The 22,070-nt window shown below is 47.2% G+C and overlaps 8 protein-coding genes across 8 annotated transcripts; 4 read left to right on the top strand and 4 right to left on the bottom strand.

Moving 5' to 3' along the window:
- Positions 1 to 162: 162 nt before the first annotated feature.
- Positions 163 to 574, top strand: LACBIDRAFT_298749 (uncharacterized protein). Its single transcript, XM_001881976.1, has 3 exons — positions 163 to 210; positions 268 to 354; positions 406 to 574. Exons 2-3 carry the CDS (start codon positions 333 to 335, stop codon positions 537 to 539), a joined length of 156 nt encoding a protein of 51 aa, XP_001882011.1. The 5' UTR covers positions 163 to 210; positions 268 to 332; the 3' UTR covers positions 540 to 574.
- Positions 575 to 2,978: 2,404 nt separating this feature from the next.
- On the top strand, positions 2,979 to 3,134 carry LACBIDRAFT_169971 (uncharacterized protein; the record flags this gene model as incomplete). The annotated part of the gene is made up of 1 exon (XM_001881975.1): positions 2,979 to 3,134. A coding segment is annotated over one exon (156 nt), but the record flags the coding sequence as incomplete, so codon positions are not given.
- A 1,216-nt stretch (positions 3,135 to 4,350) lies between these two features.
- Positions 4,351 to 5,298, top strand: LACBIDRAFT_298747 (uncharacterized protein; the record flags this gene model as incomplete). Its single annotated transcript, XM_001881974.1, has 1 exon — positions 4,351 to 5,298. The coding sequence occupies one exon, from the start codon at positions 4,351 to 4,353 to the stop codon at positions 5,296 to 5,298; it is 948 nt and encodes a 315-aa protein (XP_001882009.1).
- Positions 5,299 to 6,024: 726 nt separating this feature from the next.
- Positions 6,025 to 6,671, bottom strand: LACBIDRAFT_298746 (uncharacterized protein). The gene is made up of 2 exons (XM_001881838.1): positions 6,520 to 6,671; positions 6,025 to 6,434 (listed from the first exon to the last, which is right to left on the bottom strand). The coding sequence occupies exons 1-2, from the start codon at positions 6,581 to 6,583 to the stop codon at positions 6,121 to 6,123; spliced, it is 378 nt and encodes a 125-aa protein (XP_001881873.1). The 5' UTR covers positions 6,584 to 6,671; the 3' UTR covers positions 6,025 to 6,120.
- A 1,397-nt stretch (positions 6,672 to 8,068) lies between these two features.
- LACBIDRAFT_328002 (uncharacterized protein) lies at positions 8,069 to 9,027 on the top strand (the record flags this gene model as incomplete). Its single annotated transcript, XM_001881973.1, has 3 exons — positions 8,069 to 8,576; positions 8,693 to 8,768; positions 8,901 to 9,027. 3 exons carry the CDS (start codon positions 8,069 to 8,071, stop codon positions 9,025 to 9,027), a joined length of 711 nt encoding a protein of 236 aa, XP_001882008.1.
- A 513-nt stretch (positions 9,028 to 9,540) lies between these two features.
- LACBIDRAFT_298745 (uncharacterized protein) lies at positions 9,541 to 10,756 on the bottom strand (the record flags this gene model as incomplete). Its single annotated transcript, XM_001881837.1, has 6 exons — positions 9,541 to 9,910; positions 9,959 to 9,992; positions 10,047 to 10,101; positions 10,153 to 10,284; positions 10,333 to 10,420; positions 10,479 to 10,756. The coding sequence occupies 6 exons, from the start codon at positions 10,754 to 10,756 to the stop codon at positions 9,541 to 9,543; spliced, it is 957 nt and encodes a 318-aa protein (XP_001881872.1).
- A 2,186-nt stretch (positions 10,757 to 12,942) lies between these two features.
- On the bottom strand, positions 12,943 to 16,142 carry LACBIDRAFT_328000 (uncharacterized protein; the record flags this gene model as incomplete). The annotated part of the gene is made up of 13 exons (XM_001881836.1): positions 12,943 to 13,047; positions 13,110 to 13,139; positions 13,571 to 14,020; positions 14,072 to 14,216; positions 14,259 to 14,292; positions 14,333 to 14,436; positions 14,491 to 14,749; positions 14,824 to 14,844; positions 15,423 to 15,503; positions 15,553 to 15,766; positions 15,819 to 15,909; positions 15,950 to 16,045; positions 16,102 to 16,142. The coding sequence occupies 13 exons, from the start codon at positions 16,140 to 16,142 to the stop codon at positions 12,943 to 12,945; spliced, it is 1,671 nt and encodes a 556-aa protein (XP_001881871.1).
- Positions 16,143 to 17,672: 1,530 nt separating this feature from the next.
- Positions 17,673 to 18,296, bottom strand: LACBIDRAFT_298739 (uncharacterized protein; the record flags this gene model as incomplete). The annotated part of the gene is made up of 4 exons (XM_001881835.1): positions 17,673 to 17,902; positions 17,961 to 18,078; positions 18,130 to 18,150; positions 18,204 to 18,296. 4 exons carry the CDS (start codon positions 18,294 to 18,296, stop codon positions 17,673 to 17,675), a joined length of 462 nt encoding a protein of 153 aa, XP_001881870.1.
- Between the last annotated feature and the right edge of the window lie 3,774 nt (positions 18,297 to 22,070).

Here is a 22,070-nt window from a genome sequence, read left to right as displayed (position 1 = left end):
GTTCGCTCATTTGGGCAGAGTGGAGCTCATGACAAGCGATCGTAAAATGTCGGGATGCTTCGAGGTCAATGCGCTTATCCTTACTAGTGTTTCTAGTCCCATGTCTTTCATCTCTCTCCGCCGTTTTTAAAACAGGCGACACAGGGGCGTACGCATTCTGGATTTTGAACGTCAGCGCGTCAAGCCTTGACGCATTCCCGCATTGCGTGCGTGAGTATTTACCCACCATTTTTCCTACCGCTACCTGACTCGAATGATGCCAATAAGTACCGAATCTTTTGCGCGTCCGATCAACCTTCGCGCTCCCAATCACAAAGAAGCAATCACTCATTATGGTCACCCCGTCAGTTGCGAGTACGCCTATGATATTCCCGGTCGATGTTCGTATTTACCATTGTCTCTTAGAAGTGAAGTGCATAGGACGCGAGCGCGTCGCCATTCCTCATGAAATCCGTCGTGGCGTTCCAAACTATTTCCAATCCATCCGTGGTTTGGGCGTAGATGTCTCTCGCTCATTTACTCATCTACATTGTCCTTAACGTAATCTTCTCACTAGTGAATATTTTTTTGCTTCCTTTCGATGGCGCAAACCTTGGCCGTGCGATCATGGACCCCTGTGTCCTTTGTGCCCCCTGATCACTTACATCACGACGCGATCGAATATACGCTTTGACCGCGTACAATGAGTATACTGCCGCCCTGTCGGTATGTCTACCCTATTGGGTACGAGAAGCGCAGCCCGACGATGACTCGGGGGACCGCTCTCGCGATATCTTCCTACCATGACTCGTACTGACTCGACGCTCAAATTCCCGCACCCACAGTGTCCGCTTATTTTGAAAGCGATGCAATCTCTCGTATTGACGCTGGGAGCTAAACTCGAACCCATTCATATACCGCCATTACAGTTCTTAAATCCCAGAAGTAAATATGATATACGACGCATGGTCCTTCCTATTTCAGCATACAATGGTGAATCCTAATTCTAAATCGATCATCCCCTCCCGATCTTATCATAAGTACCTCTTGGGTCTTGGATCAATGATCTTGAAATTGTGATTTTGTGACGATTTACAGAACCACTTGATTCCGTTTCAAAATTGCATCCGTTCTTTTCCAATGAAATTACAATTTTATATCAGTTACGAAGCGACGGTCGACGCCTAGAATGTACTGATGGAGCTCGGCTTTCATGGGCGGTTATTACAGATTAAATTCGGCGCGGAAATGTGTAGGACGACGAAGGGGCATGAGGACATGGGTTATGGGGCAAAGCAAAATATTAACTGATATTGATGGGCCGGCGAATTCCGACCTGTTTAGGCAGTAAAGAAAGTAACCGAGAGATCGAAAAGTGACGTCTTGTATCACAGGATACGGGATTTTCTCTTACAGCCCCGAGTTGACCAGACAGCCGTGGAACGGAGCATAGACCACGGCCCTAGCACAGATAAGCCAGTAAAATTCATCTGATAATTAGTTGGGTATCGCATTGCAGGACGATATAATGGAAGAGAAGGTCTGACGCAGTTTGAAGGAATCGTGAATGAATTGTACGAGATGCACGATCGGGTGATGAGAAGCTTACGTGAGCTCGTCTTCTGCAGATGGGGGAAACCTTGTGGTTGAGACGAGCGGACGGCTCTCAACTTCCGCATCTGGAATTGTGAAGGCGCTAGGACATTTTGGATCATTTGGGCGACTGGGATTTGTGCACGTGGATATTTTTATCAAGATATCATTAGACCATATCACGCAGCAGAGAAGATCGAATTCATTTACAGTTGAATTTTGGGGTATATATTGCCTGAGAGGGTATGACTATGAGCGACGGAGGCAAAGGTAACCTAGAGCTTGGATGTAACGAGGGATTTCGGGCTGGAATGGCAGATTGACGAGTCATGTTATTTTTTTGGATGCCGCGGCGCTCTCATGAGGGATGATCTTACGTGGGCTCACCGATAAGAAGGAATATTGGACAATCGGACGCAATGGTTCGCTCGGACCAAATGGCCGGGACAATAACAGGGTGGACGCGTCTCTTCATTGGTGATACAAACATGTGCAAATGGATATGCCTTCCATATCGGGAGAGCGGCATCTCGTTCCTCTCTGGTCCCTAAATGGCGCAGACAATGAATGTGGAACTGAGCTGAATAGAGGCGAACCTTACGAAATTCGGACTCGTGTCTTCGGCGGAACCTTTCCTGGTATCCAGTCCAAACTAGAGAACTATAAAACTGTCCGGTCGTATTGTTTTGCTTTTTTGTGCCCCGCCGTGCAATTGTTCTCTGGTCGCACTGAGAGACAAACAAAACGATTGCCATCCGCGTTGCGACACCCTTTATTCTTTCCTCCCTCCTTGTGCGTACGACCAATCCGTCATTATTCTCCTCCTCCCGCCTCTCACGAACACTCCCCCATTGTCATCTTCCCATTGTCCCCGACGAACAATCATGCCTGCTCTACGCACTCGCGATACCCAATCCCGATGTGAGCACCTGTCTTTCTTTCTTTCTTCCCCTGCTCATTCCCTTTCAGCACTAGAAGTGACGACGGACGCACCACAACAAGCACCAACTCTTGCCATCATCTCCCCGACGCCACGCGCTTTCACCTTCCCTATCTCCCATAACCTTTCTGACAGTCCTTACTCTTCCCCTTCTAATTCCCCTTTCGAGCCTGATCATTATCCACTCCCTTCACAATGTACAACACCACCACCACGACATTTCATGCGCACCCTTTCCCCCGATTCCCCGAGATCCGCATCACCTTCACCGTCCACACATAAACGGAAATCGTCGTGCAGCACCGACGCCATCGACAGGCGACCCAAGAAGGGGGACGAGGACTACATCAAACGTCCAGAGAACGCCTTCATCCTCTTCCGACGCAAATGTTGCGAGGATCGCCAACAAGCGCAGGAGGAGGCCGCGACCGCAGCAGATGGGCCCGCGAAGAAGCAACGGCAGGCTGATCTTTCAAAGACGATCAGCCAGCAGTGGAAGAGCTTGACTGCCGAGGAGCGGCAGTACTGGGAAGGTTTGGCGAAGGAGAAGAAGAAGGAGCACGAGCAGATGTACCCCAACTACGTCTATCGTCCACAGCGCGCCAAGGACAAGGATGGCCGGACGAAGAACAAGAAGGCCAAGGGTCGTCATGAGGAATCCGAGAGCCTTTCTTTTGTGCTCCCGATGCTAGCTCGTCATCATGGTCGTTCCGCGTCAGCGCCGACCCCGCCTCCTTACCAGTCGATTCAGATCCCCAATATCTACCACATGACGCCTTCTTGCCCAACCTCGCCCTCCCTTCTCCCCATGATCAGTCGTCGATCAGCGCATCCTGGTCATGAGGAAGCAGTGTCAGATTTCGACTACATGCCGACTAACAGCTACCTACCGCAATCGTTCGGTCAGGTTGGACAATTTGAAGCTAGCCTTCAGGTAACGTTATCCGCACTTCACAGCAACAGCGATCCAGACTGACGTTTTGACTCCACAGTCGTCCGAGTTCCTAAGAAGTATGTTCAGCATTAGTGGCCAACCTGTTCAAAGGAGCGACCCAACTCAACTACACGCGCTCACCATGCCGCCGCACGATTCGATCCTTCTCCCGTCTCATCTCATTTCTCCCTCCTCGTCCAGAGGCTCCATATCATCCTCAGGTCCTTCCTCGCCCAATTCCGGTCCTTTCACCCCCACGTCCGCGCTTCTCCCTCAACCATACTGCGGATCCGAGCCTAGTCAAATTGAGCTCGATCTGCAACTGGAGATGCAGATGCAATCTGAGTACGCGGCGTACTCATGGGAGACCAACGGATCGCTCTGGTCCACGGGCTCTGAGATGCTTCTTGGGGACGACTTCGATTTGAGCGCCATCCCCCCCATCGAAATCGGTGTACCGAAGTACCAAGATGACCTCGGCGCTCCCTGCGGAATCGAGTTTGGGCAAGCGTTCACTCAAGCCCTCGAGGGAAGCCAATACCCTGATGAGAGCCAGAACCTCGACAGCCTCCTCGGGTTCGACGAGATGATGGCAGGACATGGGTTCTAAGCCTCCGGATGCTGCGCGTCTAGGTTTTTCGTTGGACTTTGTATATTGGATACGTGTATTATCGCGCACCTGTCTCCCCTTGGCAAACTTCTTGGAGCAAGCCCAAAAACGCGCTTGTACGTTTTTTTTCTTCCCCAGCATTATTTTCGCCCTCGGGCCTGTAATCATAGTCGCTTTCTTTGCGTTACCACACCACTCACGATCGAGGTTGTGTCGTCCGGGGCGTACTGGGTATCAACCGCCGGCCTTCCTTCGGATGTGTCTCGACGACCATTCGTTCATTCCGAATTCCTCATGCGCGACACGTTGATTATGAAAACCCGTTTACGAGTCATTCCTTCACCACACCCATACCACCCCCCTCCGCATTATACCCAACCACTTACTTTTATTCTTTATCACCTCGTGCGACATTGTCGCCACCTTATTTTTTCTGTCGTGTCCTCTGTTCATCGGTTCTCGTCGCTTATTCTTAGACTAGTCCTGTATGTCTTGATCAGCGATAGCACCACTTTTTTGGCGCTGCACTCCACTGCAAAGATGAAACACACTGTCAAGAAGACAATAAGAGAAAGCCAAGCGGGTAAATGTCCGAACCGGAATATAGAAATCCAATTAGAATCGGAGGCAATGCGGCTTGATATTAACAGGGTGCTTCTTTCGAAAAACGGTTGGTCAGACGGCGGAGGGTCAAGCAGCCTGTGTCTAAAAATGGCGCGATCGACATCTCCAATGATAGGCACCTGGGAAGATTACATCAAAAGTGGTCATGCTTGTGATATCAATTGTGTTCGGCCCTGCAGTTTTATCAAAGTAAATACCGAGGATGAGGACCCAACTAAGACATACGTACCTATCGTAGAGGACGAGGGAGGCAACTTGGGAGCAGCGAATTTGAGCGCGACGCAAAAAATGTTTTCTTGTGTGCGAGTTGCCGGAGTTGACGTCTGGCATCAGGCGCATGATCAGAGGGGCAGAGGTCGCGCCGTCGTGGCGCAGGGTCCTCAACACAAACACAGGGACTGGCAGTGGCGTCCAGAGCGTCTGAATGTGGACCTGCAGTCTGTAGACTGGGCGGCGCATCCTCCACGGTCTAGAGAAGGTTCTGCTCGGTTAAACAAGGTTTACTCGGGGCATTGCAAAATTAAAAAAGATGGGAAAGGCGTTTTGTCGATTAGGAATGAGGAAGCCGACGGTGCGTTCCTCGGTCCGAGACCTGTCGGAGGGACTGGGCGCAGGTGAAGACAAGGCAACGGAAAAAAGAATTTTGATGAGGAAATAGAATGCGAAAACAAACCTAGACATTGGTCGAGACCAATGTTCCAAAAATTGGATAGACGCCGAATAGTCACGATAATGATAATCCTTGAACAAATTGTAAGCGCTGACGAAGGGAAGAGAAGCAAAGACATGGATTGTAGCTTACTTTCGCAAGGAGATGTAATATTCGCAATAATCTTTGTGAGCCACAGAGTATAAAGAATAGATAACTGTAAAAGAACCAGGTGTGGCGCCTTTGAGCGATCGATAGACGCAGGAAGAAGCAATCCCATCCTTTCAAAGTGAGCTTAAGGAGGTCTTTGGGAGAGGAGTCAAGCGGAGCAAAGGGATAGAGCTTGGTGATCCAGCAGAGGGAATTTTAGCGACAAGAGAGGATGAGAAACGAAGGGGGCTTTACCTCTTTATAAAGCAAGCACGCCAGGCAAACATGCGTGCTCAAGGGGTCTTATCCGTGGGCCTACACAGGGGCACTTTTACGGTGACATTAGGCGTTGAAGCAGTCCACGTTGCCGGCAATGAAAACGAAAACGAAAAGAAACCTCGTTCCTCTTATGCGTAGAGATTATGTGTGGTGTCCTATCTTGCCCTACGTGTGCAGTTGGGTAAGAGAAGTGCACAAAAGTGTAAAATGAACGATTCTTACCGGGTCGTGGTTGATCCTAAAGTCGAACATGTGTTGCTGAGCGGCATCTGATGGCGCCCACAAAAAATTGGAATTGAGATTGCCAGCGGATAAGTTTCTACCACCCCTCCTTGTGGAGGCTCACATAGGTTTGTGAGTATTCATATTTTGTCCAGACTCATTGTGATACTAGAAACCAGGTCAGAACTTGGAGTTTGGTGACGAGTGGTGACGAAAGTGTTACATAGAACGGAGTTTGGTGCGGGCCTTAACACGCTGCATGCACAATCCCTCGTGGCGTAGACAGGCTCAAAAGCGCTGAAAAGCCGATAAGGTTGACCCACCCATGACGACTGACTGAACAAGAGCATCGTCAAGGCGCGTCGCCGCTGGCTAAACTGCCGTGGCGAACGATGAGACAAAAAAGTGACTGCAAGCGCGTTTCGGTGCTGTTGACGCGTATCTTTCTGCAGCCCTGCGGAACGGGAAGCCGTTTGGTACACATACTGGCGAGCGAAGCAGAACCAACGCACCTCATCCTGACCATCCGGAGCACGGACATTCTGGCTTTGAACTCGACCCTCCCCACAACGCGAAATCCATATCAGCAGCGCTAAGTAGCATATGATGACGGTCCCCGTGCTTCAGGCGTCGAGAGTGCTCGAGAACGAGGAAATAGGATGGTATGGCGGTCAAGAACAAGAACGATGTTAGAGCTCCGTCACAACGCACTAAATTTTTGACACGTGCTATCTTGTCCTCAAATTGGTATGTCGTTTGTCTCTTTCCTTTTGCACACTAAACCCTTGCCAATCCCTGAACCTACATATTATCTTTTCCAGACCTCTTGAAGCCTTAAACTCGGTCCCACCACGAAGAGGCAAACACCTTTTTGCTCAAAATCGCGTTTCCATAAGTCTCTTGTAGTCTCCTCGTCTAGGCAAGAAAAGGTTAGAATTTTGGAGAAACCTCTCGTCCCAAGACTTAGGCTCGCGGCACTAGTATCCAATTGGACGCCGCGAAGATCCCTTCACTATCCGCTCTGAGTCCACGCTGGAAGACCGGAACGCACCCGAAAGCTGGCAAAATCTGGTACGTCATGCGTGTCTCTATCCCGTCAGATTCCACCGATATGACTAAGTGAAGGGAATCAGAACCCTTCAGACAAGGTATCGAACTCAGGCACCATGCTGTTTGTCGTTCCAGAGAATGTGTGTGCTCCTCCCGGTCTCATATGCGTTGACAGCTTTACGGCAGATACAATTTTGAGGGAGGGAGGGGCCTTTGATTAGACCCTTTAACAGGCTGCCAGAATCGTTCTATTTACTTGGAAGCGGCTCGGTTCGCAGTCCACCAGCCCTTATTGTGGTGTAAGAGGGCGCTCCTCCCAACATCCGAGGGTACTTCCCTTCCGATGACCTAGGAAGGCGCTCCCCAGGTGGTCATGGGAGGCACCCCCGATGGCCTTGGATGACGCCCATCCGATGAAAAGTCCAACGGTTCGAGAAATTTTCATCCTCGCATTTATTCAAGCGCCTAAAGTAAATTCAATATCACCCAAATATCACCCCGAAATTCGTGAGACCTCATCACCCGCCAGAACATCTTTATCTTCTGCCATGTGGCGCTTACACGGCTCACATACGGAACGAGGCCGGTGGTGGTCACCTCGCTAGATGGAAGTACATAAGTAAGAGCAATTTATATCGGGGCTCTTTCCTTGGACTATGGTCACGGTGAGAGTCGTTTTATCGTTCAGTATTGGTGTCCACGTTACATTTCTGAGCCTATTTACAGGCCACCATACCAGCCTCCCTGGTCCATACTCTACCCAGACGAGAGGATGAAGGAACCTCGGTGCCCTATATGAAGACGCTTCACTGCGACTGAAAGGTAGATATCATGCTCCACACGAACAACCAGATTGGAAACCGCTAGCAACGGAAAATGATCGCGCGTTTCATCTCCGCCAGAATGACTGCCCAAATTCTAGAATACTGACGCCTCAGTTAAACACATCGTCGTTTTCAGATTCATCCGATTCACGCCCTCTCGTCATCAACCAAAATCGCAACTCTAGTTGGAGTTGAGAATCGGATCTGCGACCCGATGGTACGATGGTCCCTGATTGAAGAATGGCTTCAATTGCGCGATTCCCGCGCGAACCCACATTTTGGCGTGGGTGCTGTTCAAGGCAATCTTGAAGTCAAGGATGAGATACATACTCTCGCGTCTGATCTGACTGATTGCCAGAATTCACAGGAGAGAGACAACTGTAGGCGACGTCTTAGTACTGAGAGTGGGTCTGTTTGCGGTGTGCGCGACTCCGAAAGCTTTCGCTTTGGATTGTGCGGCCCAAAGCTGGGCATGTTTAATGGGACTTATGGACGTATGGAGTGGATTGTCGCCTCCCCTGCTATCAAAGAAACTAATGGATCCTTGGGTAACGCCGCCTCCTTGGCCTTTACTTATCTGTTGAACGCTCTGGCCTCCTTGGAAAAATCCCGGAGCTTGATACTCTTGGACCCTCTTTCCGTTTCCCGGTCCCGTATTATGTGGTACACTGTCGAGTACCAAATTGTACTAGTCCTCGTGGAATATATGCTCCATCGCTCTAGTTGACTGGGTTCCAATATTTGATAGACTTGTCATATGTGCGCAGGAGGAGCTCACGGCCGACAAGTTTTTCAAAATCTTCAGGGTTCAAAGCGTTATGTGCGAGATTTTCTGCAGAACAAGACTACATTTACCGAGACTATTTTCAACCTGATTCCGTGTTTGTCGTGGTCAAGTCCAGAGGCCAACCCAGGTAAGAACATAGCTGTGAGGATACGTCTTCGCTATGCTCCGGGCGAGGCGCATAGGACTTGCGATCATGTCTGCCTGCAGGTTGTACGCTGCCTTCAAGTTGTTTTGTCCATTCAATGCTGACCAATAACAGTACAAGGGCTGCCATTCTCCCGCTGTTCCCAATATATTTCGTGCTGCATGCTAACTTCCGACCATCTTGGAGTTTTCGTGACCGTCGTCAGGTTGCTGTCCCCGTGTATCGTCCAAAAGCTATTTAGAAAAAAAAAAACACAAAGTTCTGCCAAATTTGGAGAGAAACGTCATATCAGCTACTTTTTGATGTTGCAGAGATTCAGAATATATCGTTAGTAGGGAGTCGTGCGCTTGAGAATATGAGCCAAGGGACGTTTCCACAGGTAAGGATTGGGGCTGTCACAAGCACTGGCAGTTGGGGCAATGACTATTTCCTCTGGATGATAGGAGGACCTTCAAGTTTTCGCGTTTTATCTTCACTAGGAGTTTCAAATTGTGGGGCCCACATGTAAAAGTCAGAGTAGCATCTGGATGCACTTTACCGATGGCAACAAAAGATTGTGCCAACTTTCACCATCGTGATTAGGTTGTTAAGATTTTCACTACCGGTTTAATACTTGACAAATGATGGCAGTGTGGGTCCGGCACGCATGAGGAATCATCATGTAGTTCTAACGAAGCGGAAGTCAATAATTGAAGCGCTGTGCAACATGAAGGTCCCCTCACCTACTTCGTTCATAACCCACAACCAACGCAGGTTAATCCTTCAAATCAACGACTACAGGTTGAAACCCCGGCCCACCAAACGGCATCCTTACTCCATCTCGCGATCTTCTAGTCCCAGCGGGCCAAGCTGCGGCATTTACGAATGCGGTTCTCTTCCACCCTGCCATTTCTTCAGTGTCCATCTCCGCTTGTGAAATCTCGTCGTCAGATTGTACAAGCGGGATCTTTCCCTTATTGTTGGGGTCCCAAGCGTGAATATACGCTCCCCGTCCTTCGTGGATGTGTCCGAAGAGATGGATGCGAGGTGTTAGTACAGCCAAACGGGCACGGAGGTTTTCACAGCCAGCGTCTTCGCCGTCTACGCATCGGTCAAAAATTCCGAACGGCGGGCCGTGCGTCAACCTGCGCAATGAGAGGTGAGGGAAAGGAGGATTCTAAAAGCGGACGTACAGAATATCAGTTTTAGGAATCTTCGAGACGATGCCTATATAACGGTCAATGAGCAGATCAAACAAGTCAGGCAGAATAAGAAACTCACGGTCGGCTTCGCTTCTCTTGTAGTTGAACGCCCAATCGCAGAACTCTGGTGACCACTAACACAGTATCACCGATACTTGAACAGACTCCGAAATGGTGGTACGAACGGGTGAGCCGTAAACGCTCCATTCCCTTCCTTCTTCCCTGACCTTGAACTTGTACTCTTCGTCTTGAAGGTAGACAATGCCCGCATCAATGGCTCTCTTCCCTTTGAGCATCTCTCGGATGGGAGCGGTATCCTGAAGCAAAGTTTTAACTGCCTACATAGGAAGGGGAGTAAAGCAAACCTGTTTTCCAGAGGACCAATGCCATCTGTCATACTCGTCTGCGTACCAATCCTCATGCAACGTGAGATCATGATTCCCTGCAATGATACTTCCTCCAATTTCCCAATATCAAGAAAAGCTCGCATAAGGCTATGAAAACGACTCACATCTTGAGCTTGTGGGGTAATCCATACAGCCACTCCATCGTCTTTTTAAATTCAACCACTTTCCCGGTGTGTGTCAGGTCCCCGCTATGAAGCAACACATCGCCATCTGGGACATGAAATGTATGGGTATGGGTGTCGCTAATGCACACGAAGCGCGTCCAGTCCTCCGAGGGTTTTGGTGGAAGAGCGTCTGGCTCGTATTCGAGATGTACCGTGGCTGTGGGTGATTCGAGCGCGGTGGGGAAGTAAGATAACAATGACGCTTGAGTTGAAGTCATATTGCAATACGATAGTGCTTGACTTTGTAGGCTTTCAACTTCCAGAACTTTTGTTAGACAAAACGGAATCAATGCGACTTGATGATCTTCTCTTCTATACATGAAAACACAAAGGATTGATGGCTGACAAATTCAGCTTTATCTTACTAAGCACTTCACACCCTCACGAGACTTCTCAACACGGCTTCAGGCTGCTCCTGCCTCACTGTTCCACAAACCACCACGAACTCTGATACATTATTTTGTAAGTTTCTGGATAACATTTTGATCATTATGGAAAGCCTTCAACTATTTTTAGATACCTTCAATTGACATTTTGTCCACTTGGATTGCTTCTGATCACTTTTGATGATAGGATTTCACAAGGTTTTGCTGATTGGTTAGTTGCTTCAATATGTGGATCTTTTTCTCTTTTTTTTGGTAATCAGAATATATGCTTCAGTTGTCCTTTTGGTCTTGATGTAGGATATTTCTTTTGCTCCCTGCCTTTATTACTTAACTATCATTTATTCCCTAGGGATTCTCCTCCTAATACTCCACAAAGGCATAGAAATATTGAGAGGGCAAGAGAGCGTCAAGAAAGGATGTTGGAAAGTCCTGAGCATAGGAGAACACCTCAAAATCCTGCTGTTGGTGGTGGTGTACCTTTTATTCTTCCTTTCCCTATTCCACCCCCATAAAGCTCAACAACGACTTGGTCAACTCAATGCAGAGCAACGTGCAGCATATGATGCCATTATAAATGCAATAGAAAGTAACACACCAAAAATGTTCTTTTTGAATGGTCCTGCAGGAACAGGAAAAACATTTCTTTACAATACCATTTGCTACCATCTTCGAGGGAATGGAATGATAGTTCTTTGTGTTGCATCCTCTGGCATTGCATCCCTGTAATTGATTGGAGGAAGAACTGCTCACTCCACATTCCGTATTCCAATTCAACTCCATGATGGAAAAAGTTGCTCAATTAAGAAAGGGACACATCTAGCAGATCTCATGAAAATTGTCAATGCAATTATCTGGGATGAGGTACCAATGCAAGATAGACTGTGTCAAGAAGCAGTTGATATTAGCTTCAGAGATATTAGAGATCAACCAGATGTACCATTTGGTGGAGTTACTGTTATTTTTGGAGGAGACTTTCAACAAATTCTTCCAGTAGTTGTCAAAGGTGGACGGGAACAAATTGTCAGCCAGTGTTTTCAGCGATCACATCTCTGGACATCTGTCAACATTCTGACTTTGAAAGAGAATATGCATCTGGAGAATACTTCACAGGAAGAAAAAGACTTTGCATGATGGCTTATTGAAATTGGGCATGGGAAGCATACAAATGCAGATGGTTCTACTCTTCTGCCAGAAAGAATGAAATGTGGGAATGATGTTGTATCTCTAATTAATGCTCTCTATCCTGGCCTAACCACTTTGTCTCAAAATGCAAGAAATGACCAGTATTTCCTTGATCGGACCATTTTAACAGCTCGAAATAATGATGTTGATGATCTCAATGAAACGATACTTCAACGCATGCGTGGAAATGAATTTACATTTCACTCAGCAGACTCTATTATGAGAGAAGGAGGTGTGGATGGTGAATTTGAATACCCAGTAGAATACCTCAATTCCATCAACCTTAGTGGAATGCCTCTAGCAAAATTGAAACTCAAGATAGGTGCACCAGTAATGATCCTTCGAAATATTGATCCAGCAAATGGACAATGCAATGGAACCCGGGCAATCCTCACCTGTGCCTCTTCCCGAGTTTTAGAAGTACACATTCTGGGAGGAGAATTTGCAGGACACACAGCATTCATTCCCCGCATAAGATTTGAGCCTTCAAATGGTGAACTTCCATTCCAGTTATGCAGAAGGCAATTTCCTGTTCGCCTGGCCTTTTGCATGACAATCAACAAATCTCAGGGACAGTCAGTGAAACATTTAGGACTGGATGTTCGGACCCCAGTATTTACACATGGACAACTTTATGTGGCTCTTTCACATTGCACATCAAGCAACCGTATCAAAGTTCTCTTCAAAGATGGTTCACAACAAACTGTAACACAAAATGTAGTCTATCCAGAGGTATTATTAGATTGATGTAAATGGTAAAAGTACTGATAAATGTCACTTTATTTTGATTGAGATGTAAGAAGAGCCAGAATTGAACATGTGTACCAGAACTAGGATTAAACATGTGTACCAGGGGGTCCAGGGGGCGTGCTCCCGGCAAGCTGTGACCAGTGCTGGAGGAACGGCCGAGCGTTAGCGAGTGCCGTGCCGTAGGCACGGGTCTAAAGCTTGTTCGGAGTGAATCCAAAATCGGCACCGTGACGGGAGCAATTCTGAAGCTTACAAATCCTACATACTCGCTTGCTTCGAGTGACTAGAGACTTTCCCTCAATAAAATCGGGGTATTTGGACGACCCAAGAGACTCGGATAGTCAGGATTGTTTTCAGTAACCAAAGTCTAATGAGGAGTGCCACAGCCAGTGGTTCCGTCATTTCAAAGACTACTTAGCCTGTTGGTACCTTGAAGTCGCAATCCTTTGCTACGTGGAAGACTGGAGGTTTCAGTGGACTCAGTGGATCATGTGGGTGGAAGGGGATCGCAGGAAATTACTCCGGATCTATCCACAGATCCGTCGTCGACAGGTATGAACCAGCGGGAATAAAAATTAGGCAGGAGTTCAAACTGTTTTCCTATCAATTCAGCTGATGACGATTGATAACCCGAATCGTTAAAAGGTCATAATTCATGCAATAGCAGTCACTATACGAGAAGTAACGTTAAAACAATGAAATCAAACACCGCACCACCCATATCAAGCCCAGTAGTCCAAAATGTGTAGTAGTCCATCGGGGAATCGCCCCATCTATTAAAGGTGCATTAACACCTATAGTCTGGTTTAAACAATTCATAAGTGAGAGATCAACGTTCGAGGGAAGCGCTGTATCAGGAGTGTCAGAAGCCATCGTCGCAGTGTTATTGTATCCATCCAGAGTGAGGGCAATCGTGCTAGCGCGATAATATTGGATGACCTGTTCCGGCTTGGGTGCAGCCGGATCGGAGGCGTTGAATGGTATCGGCTTGGTTGCAACGGACGAACCTAGGTAAGTGCTGCAGTTGGATGAAAGACTGGTGATGAGGGAGGCGACGGTCGTGTTGTCTGCGACGAGTTGGAAGATACATGTTCCCGTTTTAGAGGGGAAGGCGGCGGTGGCCATTGGTCCTCCTGGGCGACTTGTATTATCTGGTTTTCCGTACTGTGATGTATGTTAATGGTTAGACGCAAGGAGTAAGCAAGTTGTTCTAACCTCATCGCTACCACTGAGATACGCAGCCGCACTAGCTCCAACAGCTACAGGCCATACAATCGGCCAAAAGAAAAACGGGAAACCACGGCCTGCGGTACCGCGACCGACTACTCCTGGGTACCCGCTGCCATACGTTCTAAAAGGCCTGTTTTAGGGAGTAATCAAATGAAGATCGTGCACAACACACCTGGATCCAAAAATCTGAGATCTCGTTCCCCCGCCTGCAATGCGCCCAGCAAAAAGCTGCCCAGTTGGTATAACCTGGGCAGCACCTCCTCCCCGACTTCCCGGTGTACTCTTCGAAGACTTGGAGGGTGAATTCTTGATGGTCGTAGTCTTTGAGGAACTCGAACTCGAGCTTTTCCCTGAGCTGGAGCTTGAGCTTTTCCCCGAACTCGAGCTTTTACTGGAGCTTTTACCCGAACTCGAACTCGAACTCGAGCTCTTCCCGGAACTTGAACTCGAGCTCTTCCCCGAACTTGAACTTGAACTGCTCTTCCCTCCACCTTTCCGCCGAGAAAGGCTTCCCCGGGAGTCGCGTGAGGTGATGAACGGAACGAACATGGCGAGTGGCAAAAGCGAAAAGGAGAAACGACAAGGTGTGAAGAGGTTTAGAGAAAGGGCCTGTTTTATGAGGATCCGAGAAGAGGAATGCGGCTACGGCCCAAATTTGGTGCGCTGTTCATTGCGGTTTAAAGCAGTTTAAAGCGATGTAGAAGGAGTGAAGAAGGCAGCGCCCTGCCAAGACAGACAGTCTCTAAGCAATTTCAAAGCTGGGCAGGGGTCAGAAATTCCCAGATTTATCTGACAATATTCATAGTAGTGCGCGGCCTGTTGAGAGCACGACGATAACGCGAGGCGTGAAGGCGAAGTGTGAGGTGACAACGTTGTCAAAAGTGGCTATGCACCATTTAACACTAGATACTGGATTAGGCCCCTACATCTATTTTACATTGTTACAATGATTTGCTATGTATATCATCAAGAAACAATAAATTATCAATCCTTTCCCCCTGCCTAGAGGAGGTCCCGTATGGTATAAAGCGTCGCTGCACAGCAATGGCGGAACACTGTAAGATACGCCGCGGAGAGCTGAACCGAACGGGTTTAGCTCGCGGTCGGTCCTCTATCGCCGGCCAAGATGGATGTATACGATAAAGATATAGGGAAATCGGTTTATGGGTTCGATTCGATTGCGATAGTTGGGGGTGATATATGCCCCCCGCAGTGTCCATTCACTTCGGTGGAGGAGTCGATGGTCCTGGATTTGATGGTGAGGGTCGTGATCCATGGTGAGTATTCAGCTGAATTTATCTGCCCCCGCCGCCTGGAGGGGGAGGTGTAGACGCACCAAAGAGGCCTGCGCGTGGTGGAGGGGATACGGATGTGGGAACGGGTGGTTGGACGGGCGTAGGTGCCAGAAGGGGGTTCGCTAGTAGGATATGTGAGTGATGACGTGAATGATTGAACGCAGGACGTACGTCGCCATTGAGCCCAAGAAGGTACGTTTTGAACGGGCGGGGGAAGAGCCGCTGGAGCTGGAGAGGATGATGGACCTGGGCCTGCTGTGATCTTCGGCTGCGTCCTTGCTTTACGCTCGGGTCGCTTGTGCACTACGCGCCACCCAGGTCTGGCTTGCGGAACATCCTCGATCGCTGGTGGAGGCAGGGGTGCCTCGATTGCGGGTGGAGGCATCTACAAGTCGCATCGTAAGTCGTCCGATTGCCCTCGGGCATATGTAACGCACTGGGGGTTGCCAATCGGGTTGAAACTCCCCACCAAAGCCATGTTTGGCTTTCATAGCTAGAAGTTCGGCTACCTCGCTGCGCGGGGGTGATCTGTGATCAATTTGGAGGAGTCCTTCATCCAAAAACTCACAATTGCAGTTGTTTTCTCTCGTCCCTCAGCTTCCCGACCTCCTCCAAAAGAATTCCGAGCTCGGCAGCAAGAGCCTTGCCCAGGTCGCCGTTGTACCTGCTGTACCGAATGTGAGTTGATTATAAGCCCAAATAAGAGTCGAGCAAGCGCACTTTGATTGGGGAGAATGGTATCCTGCGTTCCTCGAGGCCATGATGGTAAGATAAGGAGGATGAGCAAGTGGACGTTGTGTGGCTCTGCCAGTGGAAAAGGGTATCACAAACAAACAAAACCAACATTTTTCGTTTCAACTTGGTTTCAACCCAACTTTGACTCAACGGCGACGGAATTTGAAAGGAAACACGCTAAACGCGTCGCGGAGCTCCTCAGTTCGAGCGAATGCATAACGGTGAGTGCATTTCCATCATGGATTCTGAATCCGAATATTGTAGCCTTAAATTTGCTCTCACCGCAGGCCGATTGCAAGACTCGGGGCAACTCGAAGGGTACTGGGTTCTCGGCTATCGACGTCCTCTTTGTCTTCGACGGTATTTACAATATAAAATGGACGCAGATGTTATTTCAGCGCGGCCCGCCCACACCACACCGCAACGTCTTTCCGTCCGATCATGGAACTCAAAATTGTGCAGAATTACAAATCTGCAAGTCCCAACTCAATGTTTCTCTGGGACTGGCTTCCTTGTTGTTCAACTCACCATGTCTATTTAAACTCCCCGTGCCTGGCCTCTCTCTACTCATGGCATGTCTTTTTTTTTCCTCGTGGAGAAGTCTGTTCATTTCTGCGAGACGAACATGCCTCTGGCCCAGGTTGTCACTTTAATCTGGAACAGACTGCGCCAATGTGAGTGCCACCCTCTTCGGAAACGACTGTCAGGCCATCTTAGATGCGCGTACAAAATGACCGTCGGTCAGGCTGGTTTTTAGGTAAGTAAGGATGCACGGGGTCAATGCATGTGTTATTGGGAATGGATTATTTGCTGAATGCAATTTTTTCCCCTTAGGTTTCGGAAAACGTGTTTTCAGAGGTACTTACCCATGCTACGTTTCAGGACTTAAATGTGAGATGGCAACCTTGAGCAGGAATCTTCACCCCAAGCCTCTTCGTTATTTTTTTGTAACCGCTTCTCTCGCTACGTATCTTTCCGACCCTTCCGACGTCGCCGTTTCTCAGAGTCAAATCACAGCATCTCCTTTCCAGCCTTAAACCCAACCACTTGTTTCTACTGTCCGGAGACCAGGGGTCGGGATCAAGCTTCGCACATCGAATCGGTCGAAATTAATGGCCCCTCATAATGACCTTTCGTCGGCAGCAATTAAACAAGTATTCCAGCGTGTTGGACCAACGCCTCCCCGGCAGCTTTCTTCAGTCCAGCATCACGCACTAAGTTTTTTGGAATAAAGCATACGAACGAGATAACTTCTCCAACTTCCACCTATCATCGGAAAATATACATATTTCGACTCGAGTGACGATTTATAGGGTCTATCGGAAGTTTGTCCTGACTGCTGGCAGCGCTGTGGATATGAATGCATCACAAAATTAGTGGGGAGTTACAGTTTCTCCCTGGCTAGTTTTGATACTTCCGCAGGGCGAAAATATCTGTTGATGCAGTTAGTGATGTGCCAGGCCCGGCCCAAAGCCGTAAGCCAGCCAGGGCCAGCCGTTCCAAAGCTGGGCCTTCTTGGGCCGTCATCAAGGCCCAGGAAAGCCCAAGGCTCAGGCTCACAATGCATGCATGAAGCCTTGAGCCGTGGCCTGAGCCATGGCCTCACAGAGTGGCAGGACCTTGCTTTGAAGAGGTATGGTTTGTATGATTTGAAGCCTAGTGCATGCAAAATTGCATTGAGGTGGAGTCAAATGGTTGCGTGAATTTTGTGGGGGGAAACACTTTGGAGAATTGGCTTCGAACCATGAACCACACATTAATTCCCAATGTGAATGTGCTGGATCCACTGACACCACAGCAATATCTGAGCACACACATCCATTTTTAAAATGAGAAACACGCACCAACTCCAAACAACTCCCTTCCCTCAATTGTGCCTTTGCCCACTTTGTCATATTCCCACATCCCATATCCAGCACTTAGTCCGCACCTTGCCCAGGGAGATATGGCATGAGAGGTGAACTGTAGGGTGCATGGTTAGGAGCTTCAAAGAAAGTGATAGCGGGAACACACCGTAAACCTCAAAGAACTTGACTAACTGATTGTTAGTGCAACTTTAGCGCCTGAGCCTGGGCCAGGCCACATACACTGGACACATGACAAGATAATCTGCACTGAAATACTCTAAAAATATCTTTTGAAAGTTCCTTATTTTTCTTCTGTTTTCTAGTAAGAAACATGTAATACATCTACAAAGATTGTATTCAATAAATGAAGATTAAATACTTATAAAACATGTTAAAAACATATAGAAACTTACTTGAAAGATATTGGGTTAATTTGAATTGTCTATATATGTATCTCAATATGTTCTACATGTTTTCCAACATATTTTATCAATATTTGACATTCATTCATTGAAAAGAATCTTTATAGATGTATTATGTATTTCTTGGTGGAAAACAGGGAAAAAATAAGGAACTTCCAAAAGATATTTTTAGAGTATTCCAAGACAAATTACAGTCGTTTGCATAATGGATTGCACAACGATTTTTTGAAAAAATATTTGATCTTGTTTGTATAGTGTCATGCTCACCCGTTTCGGCTTCACCTCGAGGTAGTCACATGGTGCGCTTTGACGAACATACATATTGTAATTAGTAAAACATTGTGAAATATCTTTTGAATGGCACCCCACATCTCAGAAATTGTGCGTGAGTGCATCCTGGCTTGGCGCGATGAGGGGAGGCATCCACAAGAGATGGCAGACCTCACTGGCTGCAGCCTTCACACTGTGTACTACCTTATTTCCTATGGGACAACTACAAACCCCTTTATGAGAACATTTGGCCGCCCTCGTAGCCTTGATATTGGGAAAGGTGGCTCACAAAATGGGGTTGGAGAGATGTGTGAAGCGAGCTGATCATATTCAGTCAGAACGGGGTGTGGAATGTGGCCAGCAGAAACCAGCGCATTGTTGATTTCTTCATGAGAGTAGTAGAGGTGTGGCGGGTTGACCCCGCCATCTGTGTGAAGATCATTGGATGAAAAAACTAATAATTGCTGCGACACATACTAATCTAGGTGGGATTCTTCAACTAGCCTGCAGAAGGACACTGGTTGTTGGATCAGTCATGGACAAAGGGGGGTGATTTTCATTGTTCCCTGCAGTAGTATTGGTGTTCTGAGATGGCTGAGGAGGCATGATGAGCTTGGAATGAATGCAAAAGATGGTCTTTCACTCACCTTTTAACCTTTGCCCACTGAAAACCTGTGGCGGCTGGCCCAAGCATCATTCGAGGAGGTTCCGCCTGTGGTTACAAGCTAAATCTTGGAGCTTTTGAATGGCGCAGCAAGTAAACTGTATGCAGGTCAATGGTTAAGAGCTGGTGTGCCCACTGTAAAGCGAGTATAGTGATTGGATTCACACGAGTGTGTTGGCATGGGAAAGGGGTACATTTTGGAAAGTGTGACAAAAAGTCACACTACCCAACACTACCAAATAAGTTTTTGAAAATTCCCTTGTGCAATCCATTATGCAAACGACTGTATCTTGTCATGTGTCCAGTGATATGTTAGTCATAGTGTTCGCAAGTTCAGTTCAGTCTGGTTCTTTGCCCCCAAAACGCACAACCGTGGACCACAACCAGTCTAGGACCGACCCAGATATTGAGGGAACCGAACTGGACCACCTAGGACTAGGGCTGCTCACTGTGTCTGTCTTAGACAGATAGACAGGTCCGTCAGATGGGCACCGTCACCCTACTGTCTGGGCCTGTTGCAAGTCTCCTGACATATGGTAGATGTACGGGAAAGGCCGTCTGTTTCTGTTAAGTGATGGGCATTAATGGGGTTGATGGGTGTCACCACATATGTGGAGTCTGAAATGAGAATTGCACCAAGGCCGCTATTGCCTTCCAACCCCCATGTACCCCATGAACTTTTTTCTGAAACCAGCAATCTGTCCTTCAAATATTTCTTCATTTACGTGCAGCCCCTGTTGGTTTTTAAATTTTCGGATACTTAATTACTATTATTATTTCTAATTATCACTAGGAATGAATTTTTTAAGCAAAAGCACTCACCAAGACCGAAAAATTGATCTCATTGTGGACTGTAGCAGGTAGGTATTGAGTAAATTTCTGCTTTGTATGTACTTTGTAATCAGTACTCATGTGTTTATTACATTGTGCTAGTCTCCATCCCATCTGATGTTCGCTAAGAGACAACACATGCACAGACAAATGCCACCCTACGCTACTAGATAGTAACAATTGTTTTTAATACCTTTGTAATATCATTTATTCTATGTATCACTGAAATTTGTCAACGTCAATACAATTGATGTCTGTCTACATCCGTTGGCAGCTGTTTTATATCAGTCCGTCTCTGTTTGCTTCTGCTTGGGTGACCCAGACGGACGGTTGCTGGTTGAACTGCCCCTGTCGACACCCGTCGATTAGATGACTGTGTCCGTCAGACAGACGGTGCGCAGCCCTACCTAGGACCGGTCTTTTGTGGTCTATGGAGCCAGTTCAGACCGATCCAGACCGGTTTTTTTGCGTATAATTTATTATACCAATATAAACCATTTGTATCTTGACTATTATTACTCTGAAAAATAAACGGGTTATATAAAGTAGTAAAGCATGTAAATACCCATCATTCTACCAATCTTTAAGAGATTTAATGAAGATTTGACATAGCTATGACTGAAACCGAATTACATCTCCTAGAGACTTGGGTAAAATATGGATTTGGTCATATCTTTCTCAATTCTTAACCGTTTTTGATGAAACAAAAACCCAATAAAAGGTAATAAACGTGGTTACAAGGCTATGTAATGCACGTGACCGTTTAACCAGTTGCAATTGATTAAAACCAGTCTTTGAACAGTTTTAAAGGATTTTCAAAAGGAGGCAACCGGCAACTGGACCAACCCCAAATTGGGGCAACTGCAACTGAAAAAAGACCGGTCCATGGTCCGGTTCAGTTCGGTCCACCAGTTTTTTGTGGTCCTATGGACTGAACCTTTAAACACTAGTTAGTCACATTGTGCCTTACCTAATGGAGTAACTGGAGGTGACAAAACACCATACTACATGGGCCCAGCCGGACAGCCAAAATCTTATGATGTGCCTTTAGTGATGGTTCAGCCGCAATCCTTACAGGGACTCACTAGCATGTGCTGGCTGTCCTTTTCACCGACAGCATAGTGTCTCACCGGCAGAGATGTCCTGATGCATGGCATCAACCAGCAGTGAAAATTGCAGTGTACCCTGTCCTCTGGCGGCACAAGTTGCGGCGTACCATGTAAACATAGATGGTGATCATATGTAGTGATAGGGCTGCAGTCATCAGTTAAATGTCATGAATGTGAGCCATTACAACTGAAAAATATACTGAATGATCAATCACAATGAGAGTCCTACTGCAAGGTGATGAGATATTGCAATTTCTTTTGAAACACAAGCAGCCCTCATTAACTATTGTCTACATCATGTCCCCCCATAAATATAACAAACCAGCAGAACACCTTCCAATAAAAAAACATTGCCTTTTCATAAGAGACACTTTTTGAATAGCTGTGTTGGAGGTTTAGAGCAATATATATATATAATAAAGCTCTGTCACAGCAGTGCAATTTTTTCAAAGAGGCTCCGGAAGAGCAATGTATTTTTTTTAATGGCACCACCGGCACAATGTATTATTTTTTTAAATGGCACCGCTGGAGCAATGTTTTTCTTTTTCAAAAATGGCACTGCCAGGGCAATCTATTTTTCTCAAAAATGGCACCACTGGTGCAATGTATTATTTTTTAAAATGGCACCACCAGAGCAATGTATTTTTTTTTAAAAATGGCACTGGGGTAATGTATTCTTTTTTAAAATGGCACCACCAGAGCATAAATGGCACCACCGGAGCAATGTATTATTTTTTTAAATGGCACTGCTGGAGCAATATATCTTTCTCAAATGGCACTGCTGGAGCAATATGCTCTGCCTTTGAAATTG

This window comes from Laccaria bicolor, genomic scaffold (assembly GCF_000143565.1).
Source record: "Laccaria bicolor S238N-H82 LACBIscaffold_14 genomic scaffold, whole genome shotgun sequence".
Classification (NCBI taxonomy): domain Eukaryota; kingdom Fungi; phylum Basidiomycota; class Agaricomycetes; order Agaricales; family Hydnangiaceae; genus Laccaria; species Laccaria bicolor.
Note: the sequence above shows the minus strand (reverse complement) of the source record. Positions and strands in the feature narration are given on the sequence as shown.